Below are 19,826 nucleotides of genomic sequence, written 5' to 3' on the forward strand. Positions count from 1 at the left end.
AATATAGTTACTACTCACCACACCTATGCAGTCATGTCAACTCAACTGTATCCTAGCTCTGGGGGGGTGAAAGGAACACAGTAACCACATGGCAGATTCTCCCTCCAGGCAGAAGTGATGGGAGCAGGTGGGGAGTGTACAGGGACATAATGCTGCCACACCTAAGCATCAGCCAGTGGCACTGGCTGGATGTACACAGGCATGAGGAGTAACCTGCACTCTGAAAAGGGCTGCAGTAAATTACTCCTTCCCTGCACAACTGGGATACCCAGGAAACATAGATAATTCAGGTCAAATGCCTCCTGGGGCTCTTCATGGATGGACCAGCTATGCAACTCCCCTCCTCCTTACACAATTTTGGCCCCAACAGAACAAACTGGAACCTTGTTAAATTAAAATAAATTAGAGACAAAATATACAGAGTTTTACTACTGTTACTAATCATGGTAATCAGATAAGATTTTAAGACAACATTATCCTCCATATACCTGCTCTAACTTACAATTAACCATTAGTTTTATATCTGTTTAAATTACAGAAAGAATAATGGTTGAGAGGCTTTTTAAAAATGCAGTTATTGAATACACTAAACTGGTTTGTATACTACCTCTGTGCATTTCATCCCTAATTAAAATGAACTAGCAAAAGAACTTAACTAATAGCTATTTAACAAAAAAGTAAATCTGATAAAAAGCATTTATGTAAAAACTCTAAAATATAGAGAACCTCAAAAACAATTACATGTCTCTGAATCACTTCCTTGATTTGAAAAAGTGGCTTCGTTGAACAGAGTGCAGTCAACTCTACAACAAAATCATTCTGCATAGTAATCACGCTTGGGTGAATGAAGCCCAGTTCTGGTCAGAATTTATGCATGTTGATGAGGAAAAAAAATTATACTTTCACTACTTAATGCCTAAAACTGTTCAAATCTACCCTGAAAGCTATGTTTCCTTTGATTGTTGTTTAATGGATAATAATAATAATAAATAATGAATCATAATGGAATGTTTAACAATTTGTCAGATTGACATTTTTGTTGGTAAAAGAAAGAGACTGTCAGTACTATGGAAATGGAATGATCATTCTACCCATATAAAACTATGTTTATGGGCACACATTGGGATAGATGCACACCCACGTGTTTTGATAATTGGTTGCATGAGTGCCATTAAAGGTTCTTACTTCATTTCTACGTTTATTACCTTTGGGAAAATGCTACAGTACTTTTAGGAATAACTCTTTTTGTGCAGCGTAGCACATACGTGGAGGAGCATGTTAAGCAGAGTCATTAGAACGTAACACATCTTAATTACACACACAAAACTACATTAAAAGAATGTTAAGGTTGCAGAGTCAAGCACTTAAAAGTTAGGAAATGCCAGAATTAAAACAGCCTCTGCAACCTTAATTTGGTCCCTGTGCGCAAGTGCATTATGATACAGGCTTTAATTATATGATCACATACTATTTTTTCCACAATGAGGATCCTGCCTCATTCAATGCATTCAGTGGAAGGTGAGAAAGAGTAACAAATGAGCACTTATTTAGCACAAAATGAAGATTTCAAGCACAAAATTAGTTAAGGTACCAAGGGAAGTGAAGAGAAGAAATTATTTAAATTGCCTGTACACCAATGCTCAGAGCCTGTGTAGTAAACAAGAGAAATTTAAATTGCTCATTTATGAGCAAATTTCATTCAACATAGTTGGTATTACTGAAACTTAATGGGAAGATTCTGATGATTGGAACATTAAAGTCACTGGTTATAACCTAGCAAATGAGTGAGCAAAAGGGGAAGGGAATGACAGTCTATATAAAAAATGGGATTACCTGTTTCCATGTTCCTGATAACTTAGAAGCAGGTGACCTTGAATGCTTATGGATCTATTTTCTAACATATGAAGCACAAGATGGGATACTTGATGTCTGCTACAGACTACCAAATCACACTAGAGAATAGGATGATGGGCTCTATAAACACCCTTCTATAATGTGTAGGGGGGGGGAAAGCTGTTATTATGGGGGACTACAATCTGAGTGACACAGTCTGGAGATCTCATGCTACCAGTACTAAAAACGTCCTTGGAATTTCTAAAGATTATAGTTAACATCCCTCTGAGGATCATTACCTTGTGGTGGTGGAGGGGCTTGCATGTTCCGACGAACCCTAGGGCTATGTCATCTGGAGCCTTGTGCTCCTAGTAGAGTCACCCTAGGCAAACAGGTCTGGGGAGAGGTTCCATACTAAAAACAATCCACCTCAAGACCCTCATAAAAGCCCCAAAATGGGGCTAGGGATACCGGGACCTACCCCTGGGGGTGGTGTCAGGTGAGTGTCTGGGGTTGGGCCACCCACGTAACCCAGCCACGCACAGCCATAAAAGTGGATATGGACCCATCTCGTGGGCTCACTACCCGCAAAGTGAATGGTGAGGGTCAGGTGTGATGCCAGAATGACAGCAGGAGGGACAGACCACAACAGACTGGTCCTCTGCAAGGAAACTGGCCCCAGGCACCTGATAAGGATGCCCCCTGGGAGGCTTCTGTTGGAACTCTATCAGGCACGTCCCACTGGGCGGAGGCCCAGAGTCTGACCCAGTACATGCAGGAGGAATTATATCTCCCAGCTGGCCTGGGAATGCTGGGGAATCCCCAGGAGAAGCCAGAACCTGCAGTAGAGGAAAAGGAGGTCTGATCCCTACTCTCCACGCTGCCGCCACGACCCTCACCAGGAAAAGTGGCAAAAAGGAAAAAGAAGAAAATAGAAAACGGTTAACTAATTCAAGAAGTGTTGCATCCAATATGAGGGAATTTTTTTATTACACCTCAGCTTGACAGATAAAGAGGAATTAATCACAATAACTAAAATATCAGTGGTTCCTTAGGTGCAAGTGATCATGACTTGATATATTTGTTATGAGGAAACAGAATGAAGTCCCAACTAGTAATATATATATATATATATATATATATATATATATATATATATATATAGTGTGACAAAGTTCCTCCTCTATCTTGGTGGGTCCTGCGCTTATTGGCGGATTTTCTTGCCTCAGAGATTCACCATGTGGGTTGGGGAACAGCCCAGAGACCTTCCCCTCTGGAAGAACCCACAGTCCAGGTCAATTGGGAGGTTTGGGGGGAACCCGGGCCCGCCCTCTACTCCGGGTTCCAGCCCAGGGCCCTATGGACTGCAGCTGTCTATAGTGCCTCCTGTAACAGCTGCATGACAGCTACAACTCCCTGGACTACTTCCCCATGGCCTCCTCCAAACACCTTCCTTATTCTAATCGCAGGACCTTCCTCCTGGTGTCTGATAACACTTGTGCTCCTCAGTCCTCCAGCAGCACATCCTCTCACACTCAGCTCCTTGCACCTCTTGCTCCCAACTCCTCACACTCACACCACAAACTGAAGTGAGCTCCTTTTAAAACCCAGGTGCCCTGATTAGCCTGCCTTAATTGATTCTAGCAGCTTCTTCTTAATTGGCTCCAGGTGTCCTAATTAGCCTGCCTGCCTTAACTGGTTCTAGCAGGTTCCTGCTTACTCTAGTGCAGCCCCTGCTCTGGTCACTCAGGGAACAGAAAACTACTCATCCAGTGACCAGTATATTTGCCCTCTACCAGACTCCTGTACCCCACTGGTCTGGGTCTGTCACAATATAATATATATACACACACACACATACACACACACACACACACAGACTCTTGGTACTTTAAATGGGCCAATTACAAAGCTGAAAATGATTATGGGCCAAATCAGGTAGAAGAAAATATTTAAACATAAAAATGTGAATGATAAATTGGGAACTGTTTAAGAACAATTTACTAATACCCAAAAGCCACAAGCCAATTATTGTGAAAGAAGGTACACTAGTTTAAAAAACAAAACAAAAAATCAGCATGGCTTAGTGAGGACGTGAAAGCAGCATTTAAAAAAATAAAAATATATAACAAATGGGGAAAGGGGGAGCTGATTATAATGAATAGAAATTAGAAGCTAGTAATTGTAGAAAATTTATAAGAGAAGCAAAAGGACACAAGATGAACTCTATAGCCAGCAGAGTTAAGGACAATAGGAAGCCAGTTTTTAAGTATATTAGGAACAAAAAGAATTATAACAATGATACTGGTCCATTTACTAGATGGCAATGGGGAAAAAACAGATTGTCACAGGGTACCTCCATTGCCTGATGAACCTCACTGCCTAACTAGTTCAGGTAGTTCCACAGTCAAACACATGCCAGGCTGTTTATCCTTCACCAAGGTGTGCATTTATTTCCCTCTTACATCCCCATAATATGCAACACAGACTTATAACAAGAACAAACTTCCCTGCAGCCCTTATTCCCCAGCCCATGTTCACCCTCTGAGATTCCTTCTCAGCTCCTTCCTCAGCCCGCTTTGATTCCTGTTTCCTCTCCTGATAGTCTCCCCAATTACCTTGTTAACCCAGTGATTGACACACAGGTGCTCACAATCCCCCAAGAGAAAGTATATAATTGCCCTCAGCTCGGCCTGAAGCCTTCTCCAGGCTGCCGCATTATCAGTGATCAGGGTGCGGCTGATAGCACCCTATCACACGGATGATACAGTCATATCATGAAAATGAAACTTTCGATTCCAACAGTAACTCATAAAGCTATTAAACAGTAGCAACTAAAGTTACACATTTAAAATCAACAGGTTTGGTTAATTTGTATCCAAGAGTTTTAAAAGAGCTGGCCAAAAGCTCTCTGGACCATTAATACTGATTTTAATAAGTCTTGAAACACTTGGGGAAATTCCAGAGGACTGGAAAAAAACTAATATTGGCACAGTTAAAAAGGGAAAGCAGGATGACCTGAGTAATTATAGGGCATATCAATAATGGAATTGTTGATATGCAACTTTATTAATAAAGAACTAAAGAAGGGTAGTATAATTAATGGAAATTAGCATGGGTTTTATGGAAAACAGATATTGTCAAGTTAACTTGATAAAAATAAATAGTGATGTAATAGACTTCTGTAAGGCATTTGACTTGGTATTGCATTAATAAACTAGAATGTTACAAAATCAGAATGGTGCACACAAAATGGATTACAATTGGCTAAATGATAGATTTCAAAATGTAATTGTAAGTGGAGACTCACTGGGCAGGTGTTCTTGGTGGGGTCCCAAAGGGATTGGTTCTTGGCCCTATTCTATTTAAATATTTTTTAGCAAAGCACTTAGGCACATTTCACTGGGACCCAAGAATGTGATTAGATGTTTTGCTGAATTTGGGGCCACAATGCACACATGGCCACTGACACACACATTTACATAATCTGTGCATGCAGCTGAAGTGATTTAAAAAATGGGTCTGTTTCCATATTTATATAAGATTGTAATTGCACCCATCTCCACCACTATTTCTTATTGCATACTATCCCTTCTTTCTCAGGAAACCTGAGAAACATAAATATGGTGAAGACAAAATAATAATTACAGACAGTTTTAACCCATTTCAATTTATGAACATGAATTGTATACATGATTTTTATGCTTTTCTTCCAAGAAACCTACATGAGCTCTCTCCCTCTTCAAATTCTTTCTGTTGGGCGTTTGAGCATCACTGATCACATGGGTAAGATTCAGCCCATGAAAATGTGACACAGCAAGAAGCAGTATTAATCAAAAGCTTCCACTGACTGCTACCCCATCTGTGACATGTAAGTTTCATTTTTGCTTAGTGCAAAACAGTTTAACTGGTAAATGCTGCTTTAATCTAGAGGCAAGAAATAGCTAAGTGAAACAGAGAAAAAACGGTTTTGCCTTTTTTGCAAATTCAGCAAAGAACTAAAAATGTCAAGTCATGTTTTGCATTCGCAGCTCCTCACCACTTTCTAGTTATAGAATAATTTGAGGATTTCAGATCTTCAGTCACATTTCACATGATAAATTTTTGTCCAAGTTACAGGTTATTTCTGGTGTTTAAAATGCAGGTTAACAGAGAACAGCAGATGGGAGAGACTGTTGGCTTTGTCTTCTATTCCTCGGCCTGGACGAGTGGGATGGGAGGAAGGGAATTAATGCAAATCCATATGCTAGTAACAAGCCTCTGGAAGTTTCACCCCTTGGGGAGAACAACATATATTTATTTGACCTAGTTCAAGAGGCCTGACATTCAAAGAACTGTAAACGGTATAAAGCAATCATTCTGACACAGGGAGGGTGGTCACTCTCTCTCAGTCCAATGACTGAATGAAACTATGGAAAAAAGAGAGAGGGCCCTCAGAAATTACTTGAAGTTTTTAACCCCATCAGGGTCTCCATATGGAAGATGGGTGAATGGCTGATGAGCTTAGACCTCCGTACAATCTGTTTATTGTTTTTAAAACATGTTTTCTCTGCAATGTTTGGGTTGTGAATAAATTCTTTGATTTATGAAAGGTGGCAGTGATCACTGGTTAACCTTATACCTGTGGGTATGTCTACATGGCACTGGGTCTCAGAGCGTGGGTTAGCTAACTCGACCTCATTGGGCTAGGGCTGCAGGGCTAAATATTGCAGTGTAGACATTCAGACTTGGGCTGGAGCCTGGGGTCTGAGGCCCTTCCTCCTTTTGGGATCTCAAAGCCTGGGCTCCAGCCTGAGCCTGTATGTCTACACTGCAATTTTATAGCCCCACAGCACAAGCCCTGCAAACCCAAGTCAACAGCCGCAGCCATTCCCATGGGTCTTTTATCACAGTGTAGATATACCCTAAGAGAGCATGACTGCAGGTGCTGAATTAAAGTCAGACCTGCTGAGATAATCACAGTAAATTGCAGGATTCTGCAGCTTAAGGCTCAGATCTAGAGGGAGTGTGTCACAGGATTCCCCACCAAGAAAGATGACAGCTCAAGTCCTGAGACGTAAGTGAGTTACCCTCAAGGAGCCCATGAAAGGATCAGGGGTGCAGGTACCACAGGAACTCTGACAAATAAGAGAGGTTACTCATCTTTTGCAGTAATTGGAGTTCTTTGAGAAAGGTTTTCCCCTGTGAGTGCTCCACTTCAAGTGACTCTCTTGTACAGTAGTCAGAGAATGTGTGCACCAAGGATCATGTTACATCCCTGCAGATTTCAGCAACTGGAACATCTTTGCGTGGGGCCACAGACAAACTGTGATCTAGCAGAGTGTGCAATCACTCTCAGGGGAGGTGGAATCTCAGCAAAACCATAACAAGGCAATAGTGCATCCAGAGATCGATTTAGAAGGTCTATGTGAAGGCAGAGGCTCCCCTAGAGTTATCTGCAATAGACAAAGAGTCTAGGGAGTCTTCCTGAATGGCCTAGTTCTGTCCAAGTAAGAGGCCATCTTAACATCTAGCATATGAAAGGCATACTCCTGTGTAAACTGATGTGGCTCAGGGAAAATAAAAACAGAAAGTGGATAGTTTGGTTAATGTGAAACTCAGAAGTAAGTTTAAGTAAAAACTTTGAATGGGTCATAGTGATACTTTCTCCTTGGAGAACACAATAAATGCAGGGCCTGCCATTAGAGGCCCCATCACCCCAACCCTTCAAGCCGAAATGATGACTACCAAAAGGTCTTCATAGACACATGTGGCAGTGAGTATGTAGCTAGTGGCTTAAAGGGCTGTTTCATGAGACAGTTAAGAACCAGGTTGAGATCCAAAAGTGGTGTAGAGAATCTAATGTGGAAAAAATTCATATGGCCTTTTAGGAATCTCGTTGGGGTCAGATGAGTGAATATTGACAAACCTTCTACTGGCACATGGAAAGCTGTTATTGCCGCTAAAAAAACCTTGATGGAACTCATAGAAAGGCCTGATGTTTTCAATTCCAACAGATAATCCAAGATTGTGGAAAGAGATGACTGGATAGGAGAAGAGATGGCACTGGTTATACCAAAGATTTTATTGAAGCTGTTCCCTTGGTCATTGTAGTCTTTGGTACCGAGCCTTTTACCACTGAGGTATGGGACTTAGTTGAAGTCTTAGTGTGCTTCATGGTACCCAAAGTGCTCAGAGCCTCACTAGCACTCCTCTTGGGACCTGAGGTCTCCTCTGACTGGATCTTCTTTGATGAGGAACTCTCTGTTCCTCCTCTTACCCCGCTCCTTAGATTTTGAGTGGGAAGCTCTCAGTACTGCTGGTATGGTTATCACCACCTCACTCATGGAGAGTGTTTGAGACTGGGGTTTCAATGCCATCTTCCCCTTGGAAACTCTCAGTGATCATTTGTTGACAGAGGTGGAGGGTCCCTGTCAGGGGAGTTCTCTGCACATGATCAGAAGCCAGTCTTAAGGCTTGCTCCATCAGTAAGAGCCTGTACCCTTAAGAGAAGGGTTGCTCCTTCATTAAGAGTATATCCTTAAAAGAAGTGCAGATCTTGCACTTGCTGGGACTACGAGAGTCCCCCAAACAATGAATGCACTGGGAATGCCCATTGTTAATGGGGATTGCATATCAACATCAGAGGCAGCTTTAAACCCCAGGGATCCCAGCATCCGCACCAGAAGAAAACTTGTTCAAGCCCCTCAATAAGGGAAAAAGAAAACCCAAATATATGTATATTTTTAAGAAAAGAAAAAAGAAAAAGGGGAAGAAATGTTTCAACAACTCTAAGATATTAAAGCTACTGCTACTAAGAACTAACTATCAAAGCTAAAATGCTAATAAGAGAGGGAACAGGCACACAGCAAAGAGAATATAAGAACATAATATAAGAACGACCATCCTGGGTCAGACCAAAGATCCATCTAGTATCCTGTCTTCCAACAGTGGCCAATGCCAGGTGCTTCAAAGGGAATAAACAGAACAGATAATAAAGAGGCATGTTAAATTCAGTCTCTAAAAGAAGGTAGTTGAGAAGGAACTGAAGGCGGTTCACCTGTGCAACTCTATATAGCCTCAGTATGGGGCATGAGGATGTGAAGGGCACATGCGTGGGCGAAATGGGCACTGCTACCAAAAATTCTGAGCAAAGGCATAGGGGCATATATGCACCTAAAGTGGAGTGCCCACAGGGACATTACTCAAATAACTGAAATTTTGTCATTTTCTCTGTGTAACTTAATGGAAGGGTTACCAAGTAAGATCCCAATATTTTGCCAACTGTCTTACCAGAAAGCTTACAAGGAATGGAAGAAGGGAAGGATCAACAAGGAAAGCTACCTCCCGGAGGTCAGAAAGTGTAGGGATAAAGTGAGAACTTCCAAAAACCAGACAGATTGGGACCTTGCAAAGTAAATTAAAACCAATAGTAAAAGGTTCTACAGCCATATAAATACAAAGAAAACAAGAAAACAAGAAATGGGACCACTAAATACTGAGGATGGGGTGGAGATTAAAAATAATCTATGCATGGCCCAGCACCTAAGCAAATTCTTTGCCTCAGTTTTTAATAAGGATTATGAAGAGTTTAGGGGTAGTGGCAGGGTGGCTAATGGGAACGAGGATATGGAAGTAGAAATTACCACATCTGAGGTTGATATCAAACTCAAACATCTTAATGAGACTAAATCGGGGCGGGGCTGGATAATCTCCATCCAAGAATATTAAAGGAACTGGCAGATGAAATTGCAAGCCCAATAGCAAGGATGCTCATTTAGATCAAATAAAAGCTGGTTAATATGATTAGTGACATTTAATTGTATTGTAGGAATAAAGCAGAATAAGAATACTTACCATTTAAAATTAATAAAATAATTCAAGAAGACAAAGAAAATTAGCGTTTGCCAGTATTCCTCTAAATGCTCCACTAATTTAAATAAAGAGCATGTGAGAAGACAGCAAGGTGAAAGTTACATTATGATTCTACTGTATTTGAACAATATTAAGTATATCTGTATTCAGTTCTTGTCTACTACTCACTACCATTTATATGAGATTTTATAGAACTTGAGAAGTACACAGAAAAGTCAATACTACTCATTCCAGGGACAAACCATTGTAAATAAAACAGGAGGATACATTACAAAATCTGTATTTGCACTGAAAAAATATGATTCAAAATAAATGGGGATGATTTCAGATGATTAGTGAAGAGAAATTGCAACCCTAGGATGTTCTGCCTCCCATAAATAAGAGAAGGTAATGTGAGAGAAAGTAAAAGAAAAACAATTTCAGCAAATGTCAGCAAATTCTTAAAAGGAGAAAAATTATATACTCAAGGGAATATCTGACCAGTAAAGGTTCTTGAGGCATCATTTTGGGAACATTCAGAAAACCTGTTATATTATTGGAGAAGAGGTGCTTAGAAACAATGCTACTTCATGGGAAAAATCCCCAACTTCCACCAAACGTCACTAACATTTAGTGTGAATTTTTAAAAGTTCTCCTTGCAAACAAATTCCGGTGCATTAATCTAGGGTATTTTTATATGGAAATGTGCACTCTATATTATGGTAGTAAGCATGATCAAAAATGAAGTGTGCCATCGTTGTCACCCAGTTAGGAGGAGTTTAGTATGGAATCTATTACATTGTATTCTGCTGATGATTTATATTTTGGAGCTATGAATGCAGAGCATAGCTCTTTATAAATTAACCTCTGAGGACAAGTAAACTGTGAGATTCTTTGTTAAGACCAAGATACTCTCTACAGAGCTCAGAAACTGCTCAAAGGGCTAATCAAGATCAGACAAAAGCATATGTGGGTCTCATAAACCATCTTGGATTCCATCTGCTTAAGAGAATAAGAATTAAAATATGGTAGTGGTGGGGAATAATGCATGGATATTATCTCCCTGACTTCTACAGAGACTATGCTTGAAATGAATACACATGAAAACACAAAAAGAAGAGAAAAGAAGATTTTGGGTGTGCTGTGATGCTGAATTTAGGCTTGGAGCCACAGATGACCCATCTATATCTTTGCATCTGCAGTATCCACAGACATGGACAGAGTGGGTAATGCCTTGTGTTTCTGTAGATATAGTGTGTTTTTGTCCCTCAGCCATCCTGTAGTCATTAAAGTTAAATTCATTTGCTAGGCCTTTAACTAAGACCATCACTTTCAGTCCACATGCAAGTACAAGCATAGAAGCTCAAGGTGTTATGGGAGGTATAGTAGCTCTACCTACTCCCAGAAAAATAGTTCATGTAATAGTGCATCATGGCAGTTCAGTGGATGGGGGGCGGCCTTCTGGTCAGTCACAAATGAAAGTGAGTGTTTTGCTGCCATGGCTATTGGGGTATCCAGAAGCACTTATTCTGCAGACCAACTGAACAATATGAAGGCAGGTGCCTTCGGGGGATGGAGTGGGCGAGGAATGTTGCAGAAATGGCAAGTTCTTTGGAGCACTCCTTTCCCCCCTACTCCACCTCAGTATTGCCTGGGTTCCACTTTCAAAAGCTGCTGCTTATGGCTAGGCACTGAGCAATCTGAGAAATGGTACTATTTACATTGGAAGATATACTGTTTGACCCTGCAGTTGGGTCAAATGGGAAACTCTCAGTCTGAACCAGCACACAAGCCTAGGTTTTGGCATGTGCTTCCAAGGTGCATAGTATTCTGAGCTATATCATTTTTCTTGTTGTTTTGGAAGGATCCAGTGGTTACTCACATGCTCTTAGGAGTTCTTTCCAATTCTGATAGTAGTGATCATGTAAGGGGATTAACTGTGCAACAGACAAACTGTTCTGGACATGGACACTGACTCCATGGATGCTGCATGGCTAGAGCACCCAGGGAAAAAAAATAGTGGGTGCTCAGCACCCACTACCCATCGCTGATCAGCAGCACCGCCAAAAAGCTGTTTGGCAGCTGTGGGAGGGGTTTGAGGAAGGGTGGAGAGCAGCAAGTAGGGGGAGGAGTGGGGGCAGGAAGAGGCAGAGCAATGGTGGGGCCTTGGGGGAAGGGGTGGAGTGGGGGCGGGGTCTTGGGCAGAGCAGGGGTGGAGCACCTCCCGTGAAAAATAAATGTCAGCGCCTATGGATGGAGAAGTAGCATATTGTTCACACAATTATTAAGCAATTGGTTGACCGATAAAAGGTTGGTGACAACTTGTGGTGTGGTAAATAGAGTTAGACATGTTAAACCTGCTGTTCTTATCAAGATGTGGCATGGTAATAGCAGTGCTAATGCTTTCTACAATTTCCAGGTGGACAGCTTTTCAGAGTTGATATTGGTAGCAGCCAAGAAACTCTCAGCAGTGCTGCAACATCTGTGGAGTATTGGCACATATTAGCTAAAAGTTTCCTGAAGGAATCAGTTGCTTCAGAAACCTGGAGGTCAAATTAGTTTTCCTGCAATTTCATTCCAAGGTGGGTTTGGACCAGCTGATACACTAGGTAGTTACTCTGCTTGATCGGGGATTATCATTTTTTCACCTATCATAGCCAAACTTGGCTTTTATGTCTATGCAACCATGGTGGACTTTCTTGACCCCTGGAGGGAAGGTCAGCCAGTGTCCACGGTTGAGAGTCGCAATACACAGCAGCTCATCTACTCAAGTTCTGTATGTCTTGCTATCACTGATTTAGAAAGTTCAAGTGGAACAAAGTGCTTTTTGGTGCTGTATTTGTAGCTAATCTCTTTGGAGCATTTTGGAGGAGTGAGCTACTAACCAGATTAGTGCATGACACTTTTGAATGATCGCTGTTTCATAATGGCCTGGCATGGGTGATTAAGAGTGTCCACTTTACCATAGGTTCTCTAAAACAGACCCTATGGGGTGAGGGTTATTTGTATCTCTGGCAATGTGCTATTCCTTCTTATGATCACTGAGAATTCTGAGAATTGCTTTTTGCATCCCCTGTTTCAGGTTCACTTTTTCCACCACCTAGTGTAGATATCAGTTCCTTAATATTTTAATAATGTGTATTTACTATCTAGGTCTCCATTCAAAGGATTACAAAGCTCAAATATTCAAGACAGATACTGTGAGGATTTGATCCTGAGGATACTAGGACAGTTGGCAGTCTGACCAATATATGGCACTATTTGTCAGGGCACTATTTATTTAATGATTCTGGCAACCATATAGGAGCTTAGTATTTTAATTTGGATAACAAAGTTAATGCTGCTAGGTTATCTTTTTATCAGGGTTGGCTCCAGGCACCAGCCTAGCAAGCAGGTGCCTGGGGCGGCCAAAGAAGAGGGGGGCGGCACATCCAGCCGTTCGGCGGCAGGGCCATCACTCCCTTTTGGAGCGAAGGACCTGCCACCGAATTGCCGCCATAGAATGAAGCGGCGGTAGAGCTGCCGCCGCTTGCGATCGCGGCTTTTTTTTTTTTTTTTTTCTGCTTGGGGTGGCAAAAACGCTAGAGCCGGCCCTGCTTTTTATCCAGGTCTCTAAGCAGCTATCTCCTAGATCACAACAGAGATATGTGAGCACAGTATTGTGCAATGAGCACAGGAACAAATAGCAGACAGGTGACTAGATACACTGCTAGCTCTCAACCCATCCCAGATTCTCTTTTACTGAACAGCATGAGGAAGACATGATCTACAGATATTAGAGTCAACTAGAACTATTGATGTGGTAGATAGCTACACCTGAGCAGGCCTAACATATTTTAATAATCCATTAAAAGCAATGGATCGTAAGCTTTTTTGTTGGAGTCTCTCTAATGTGGATTATGAACAGATGAGAAATAAGCAAAAAATTTATTTGGTTGTAGTTACCTCATTACTTTGTTTCATTAATGGCTCTTCATGCAAGCTATTGCCATCTAAAGACAATTCTAAAATATATTTCCAAAATTCTTGTGAGTCTATCAGGACCAACGAACAGAAAGTTCTTCCAAAAACACATTTTTGGGGTATGTGACCAATACCCACCACCAACTTTCATTTCCTGCTTAATCCTTCAACCTCTCTCCTTGTGTTTCCTTTCTGCAGCCTACCAGCAGCACAATGCACTGCGAGCAGGCATCTTTGTCTCCTACTGAAACTGAAAGGGAGGATGTAACGTCCAGAAACTCTTCCCTCTTCAGCACCTCTCCTTAGGAGGTTATAAGGTTCTCTTTTCTCCAAGGATGGACTACATGAAATTACCCAAACTGTGATCTTACCCAAACCAAGAATTATTAAAAGCAGAAATAGTGAACTAAATCAAAATAAACTGTTTTTAACATACCTAGATGTACACTCATCATAAACTAGATATGACATTCTCAGCAATAATTACAGAGAAAAAAAGAAAGATCTTATGTATCTAAGCAGCAGGTCGCTGCTCTGACATCCCTTTCTCAGAGTCATCCCCGGTGTAGGATTCAGAGAGAGATGCATGTCTCCATCACTCCACAAGCCCATCAAGCCGTCCCATGACCCAGGGCAGCCATCTCTACCTTCAAAACCAGTTTTCTCCAATCACCTGCAGTACGGTATGGGAGAGTCCTAAGAGATAGACTAATGTGGATACAAAAATGCTTTAACAATGATAAATAGTAGTCTTTCAAATGCTCAGCAATCTAGCGCAGATGGCACCTCTCTGCTGCATACACCCAGGGCTTGTTTATATTAGAAAGCCTGTAACATTTTAACTATTCTGGTATAGTTAACATGGTACAACTGACCTTAGGGTGGATGCAACTAGATTTTGTATGAAGGTGTATATAATATATAGTATACTAGTGTGTATATATATATATATACACACACATACACACACACACACTATATACTAGTATATATAGTATAGGAATATACTAGTATATGTCACCTTTTTATCAGTTAACTGCACCTACACTAGGTTTTTTCCTGATATAACTATTTTGTTTAAAAAAAAAAATCACACCCTAACTAAAATTATAAACAGTAATCCTTCTGAGACTAGACCAGACTCAATCTTCATTACTGCAGAACACAGAGTTTGGGTGTGACCTTTTTTTAAAAAAAAAAATCCCCTACTTTAAATCAAATGGCCCAACTCAACTTCCCATTGCTATGAAATATAAATTGACAAATCCTCAAAGCCCACTGTTACAGGATAAAATGTTGCTATTGGGCTAAATAGTCTTGAGATTTTACAGTGTGGACTTTTTAAAGTGTTTAACACAGCATTTAGCACACTAGCAGAACTTAGCATATTTACATTTTCTCACACAATGCAGTTAACACCTTTTACTGGTATTTTAGACACCAGTTAATTGATTTTTATGTAAAATGGGCAAACTCTACATCACTGCAGGTGCCTGGTAGTTACTATTTTAGCATCACAATTATCCAGTGCCTGAGGCCTCTTAGAGATTTATTAGACTTTTACACCTTTTCAATGGATGTTGATAAAAGTTCACAAAGCTTGACTACAGCCTTAAGATCAGAAGGAGAATATTAATGTCTGCCTTATTAACTATTATGATTTTATGATTTCACAAGGTTAAGTATGTCACATACATGGATCTTTTTAAAGATAGACAATAAGTAAATTAAAATGCCTAATAAAAGTGTCTAGTACAGGCAATCCAGGTCTTACTCAGGAAAAAAGCCAAAGTAGGTGGGTCAAATTAACCTTTCTGATCCGTTATGAGAAAGGCAATTCAACTCCCAATTTGCAGTCTACCTAACAAAAAAAAAAAATTGCCTGAAAGAATTCTTTTTTTAAACTTTGTTTAGTATAGAACTTCCCCTCAATCCAAAGTTGCAAAATTATCCTTGGAAAAATTAATGAATGCCTCAGAACATTGCTGTGAGAAAGGTAAGTATTATCTTAATTTCAGAGGTGGGAAAGGTGTGTCAGAGAGAGGTTAAGTCATTCAGCAAGCCTGTTGCAGAGTCAGGAATAGAACAGAGGGTGGGATCTATGAAAGGACTTAGATCTTGCAATGCTGAGCATCAAACTGTGTAAGTTTTAGGCACCTTGAAAATCAGAGGAAGAACACTGTGATCCACAAAGCCAAGTTAGGCTCCCTATGCAATGAATGGAGGAGAGATAGGCACCTAACAATGAGATCCACAAAAGCCAGCACACAAGGCGCTAAGCCACCTAAGCTAGCCAATGGGAGATGGTGACAACAAAGATGTGTGCTAAATCCCACCCCTCTCTTGGAGTTAGGCACCTACATCTGGATTGTAGTGAGGTGCCTATCTCTGCTTAGCAATCCACAATTGGGAGCCAGCCACCCAGAGTCCAGAGGTTTAGGCACCCAAGTTGTTTCTTATACGAATAAGTTAGACACCTGCCTCATTCCACACAGAATGGTGAAGGAAGAGGTGTCCAATTTTAGCGTAGTGGTTAGAGAACTCACCTGGGGTGTGGGGCGCCCTCCATCTCTCCTGTTGAAGCTGTACCACTGTGGACAAACAACAAAAGAGTGATTGGAGCCTGGACCCTGTGTCCCCACTGAATGACAGTCGTTCTCTCTCTCTCTCTGGCCTGATGACTGTTCCACAGTGGATAAATACAAGAGTGAGTGAGTGAGAGAGGGACTATAGGTTAGGGCACCAAGCTAGGAAGTGGGAGCCCCAAGATCCAGTCCACTTGCTCCAATCACTCTTGCCTTATTTATCCATAGTGGAACAGCAGGGAAAAGAAGGAGCTGCCCTTTGCTCAGAGTAGATAATTAACTCATGATCTAGCCCTTAATAATCTGACATTCATACATACAGTATTTTCAAAACCATGATTCATGAACAAGATTATGATTATCAAAAAGTCAATGGTGTTGTTCCCGATAGTTCCATATACTGTTGTGGTTTCTTACTTGTCAAAACATGCTCTCATTCCAATTATTTGTAGTTAGAAGATTATACCTTGCAAATCTGGTATAAATGGGTACAAAGTGGTGACACGGGAAAAGTCAAAACAAGGGCAACAGGGAGAAGTATGTAATTTTGGAAAATGTAAACAGAGTCCTTGTTTATAATATTATTCATATGACTCAGTATAATTATTATCTTGTAAACATAACTCACTGCTGTTCAGAACTGTGTAATCCACATAGTAATTTGTCAAATTAAAAATATTTTAGACTGTCATTTCATGTCTCTTTCAGTTTTTATTCACTGCATCTATATGAAATGGGAGCTTTGGGCTTTTATTTTGTATACATATATATTAATTCAAAGGTACTTTATTTAATTTTATTCTCTGGTGGTTATTTTGTTAATTGTTAAGTAGTTAGATATTCAGAACCTTTTAAATTTATTTTGTTGTTTGTATTACAGATTTGTGTTAAGTACATGGTAAAAATAGGATGGTTGAGGAGGTTACTGCACATGGCTGGGAAATTTGCTCTAGAAATTTGGCTTCTATTCCTGGCTTTTCCACAGATTTCCCATGGGAATCTAGAAAGTCATTTAACCCTTGACTCAGCTTTCCTTCTATAAAATTTGGATAATATTTACATCCCTCACAGAAGTTCATTAATGGTATAAATCACCCTGAGATCCTTGGATGGAAGGCATTATAGTAGTGAAAAATATTATAAGTCAACAGTGAAATATTATACATATCATCAGACTGTACCAGTGATAAGATAAGAGAATAGTGGTGATTTACCTGTCCTTGAGGAAGGTACTCTTGCTATTTCTAACGAACAAGGTTTCTTCGTAACTGCTATGTCCATGAAATCACAAAGGTTGTTTTCATTTTCTGAAGGATGAGCATCAAGAGACGCAGAAGGTACTACTTCCAGTGTATAGCTCCTTTTCTTTCGGTAAGACTCCTGAAAAGTAGAAATGCAACTACATGATAAAAAGCGACTTTGTGGATGCAGTAAAACTGGAAAAAAGAAAATGATTCAATAACTCTGTCAAAAATAGAACTTAAAATTCAACAGTTTAAATAAATGATTTCCTATTGAAACCCTAAATTTAGTGACTAGAAGGGGTTACTTATAGTCTATCATAAATAAATAAATAAAGTTCACTGTTGAATATTACATTTTTTTATTATTTGTGATGATTGTGTATGGATTTCTTTAACTCTTCATTTGACATATGGCAAGCGCTCTAATGCAGTTGCTTTTACTGTACCTTTTTTGTTAAGTTCTGATTCAGGTATACATCCTGATCAGATTTTAAAAGTGTATTTTGTGAAAGAAACAGAATTATATAGAGTTAATAAATGGAATTTCTTTGTTTTCAGGGATTTTGTGAGTTTGTTTATACTATACATATAACACATGGATAACTTGATCTATTGTTTGATGGCAGAACCCAGAAGAGGTTAGTTTCCTTTGAGTATCCTGAATGGCTAGCGTTATGGGCACTAGGGCTCTCTTTGGTTATTCTTTTATGTGTGGTTTTTTTGTGTGAACAGAAACAATTAGAAGTGGATACTTACTGGTTGTGATTTCCTGAGAAATAGGAGGCATCCCTTGATATCTATAGGCTACCGGCTCAATTCAAATCCCCCTGAAGTCAATAAAAAGATTCTTATTGGACTTCAAGGGGAGTTAGGCTGTGCCTTAAATTAATATTTAAATATTAGTGATGAATTCTAGGAGTATGAGTTCCCTACATTTGCTAATGCTGGAAAGAAGCAAACAGATAGAAGATATGACATGTTCACTCTGCCAAATCATGAGATTGGTCTCAGTATTCAAAACCACTAAATTAAGTAGGGCTTGGCTGGTTCAGAACATGAGTGAAAATAGCAGTCTGGTACAGGAATTTCTCTAATTTTGTGGTTGCAATCCAGCAAAATATGCTAAAGTATTCAAAGACAATCTCTCACAGGAACACAATGTTTGGCTATTCTGTGTCACCCATATGGATGCATATAGAAATTAGACACCATATAAATCTGATATGACAAGAAACTATGCAACAGGCCACCATGTGTTCATCAGAGTCACACATAAGCAAAGTACTTCCCAGCAAACAATGTAAGAATGTGCCACGCAGAGGAGGTCATGGCATATCAATTTCCCCATAGACTAAAAAATATTTCATCCAGCTCAAGGCAAACAGATGGATGTAAATAACCAGATCATTTCTGCTGTGGAAGATTTGTGCATCGATTGTCCCTTTAAACTATTAGAACCTTCTGCAGTTTTTACTTTACTCAGTTCTGCCTGATACGTATGGAAGTTCAAAAGCAAATTATAATTCTGAACCTACTGGGAGGCAGAGACTCTGGCACCAGCGTCATGGCAAGAGCAGCGTGAGTACCTTCATAGCCTCTTCATGATTCCACATACTAACATTAGCAGAACCAAATTTCAGTGAACTGTTTGTTTATACAGGAGAAGGGGGCTGTAGATTCAGGGAAGAGATGATTATTGGAAGAGAAGTATAAAGAAGAAGCTGGAAGAAAAGCAGCATCATGGAAAATGATGGATTAAACAACTATAAACTGAATATAGGAAATGGTTTTCAGAGAAAATAAATATATATATTTGTAATAAATAGAATATATGCAAGAGAACAAACAGGCTAGCATTAATAGTTAAAAATTAATAATTTCCATTGAGAAATAAAAGCAAATAGGGTTCAAAATAAAATTTAGAAAAGGAAACAATGAATGGGGAAGAAAAAAACGGTTACATCTTTTACCCTTCCATACTGTCGGTATGTTTGTCTATTCAGAGTGTAGGCTCTGTGGGATAGCATCCTTGTTTATATTTCTGTATAGTGCCTAACGCACTTTAGGGCACTGTATAAATAAAGAATTGGGCAAGTTTTGCATTTGGGCCTCCTGAATTGTCAAGTATGATTTTTTTAAACTCAGAATGGTCTCATTCCCCAGATGAAGAACATACAAAATGGTGCTTTTGATACCACTCCTTCCAAGATTTACACATGTTCTTAGCTTTAAATATGGTAAAATGTCCAGTTGAGGACAATGGGATTGTGACGGGTTGGATCACAGAAACTCCCTTGGGAGCTGCCACCCGATGTGCAAAAACTACCCCTGCTTCTGTTTTCCCTGCCAGCTCAGGACTCCAGCACCC

The 19,826-nt window shown here is 40.0% G+C and overlaps 1 protein-coding gene across 6 annotated transcripts in view; it reads right to left on the reverse strand.

Annotated features, from left to right (window-relative positions):
- ANKS1B (ankyrin repeat and sterile alpha motif domain containing 1B) overlaps positions 1-19,826 on the reverse strand; it is a 730,881-nt gene that overhangs the window by 433,628 nt on the left and 277,427 nt on the right. For 5 of the 6 annotated variants that reach the window (XM_026648981.1, XM_026648980.1, XM_026648979.1 and 2 more), the window contains one exon: positions 17,429-17,594. In XM_026648981.1, coding sequence (XP_026504766.1) covers positions 17,429-17,594 — 166 coding nt within the window. Of the gene's footprint in view, positions 1-16,175; positions 16,221-17,428; positions 17,595-19,826 lie in introns of all 6 variants that reach the window. The other variant, XM_026648977.1, reaches the window with a different exon arrangement.

The sequence above is a fragment of the Terrapene carolina genome, unplaced genomic scaffold (genome assembly GCF_002925995.2).
Source record: "Terrapene carolina triunguis isolate 2854851 unplaced genomic scaffold, T_m_triunguis-2.0 Scaffold68, whole genome shotgun sequence".
Classification (NCBI taxonomy): domain Eukaryota; kingdom Metazoa; phylum Chordata; order Testudines; family Emydidae; genus Terrapene; species Terrapene triunguis.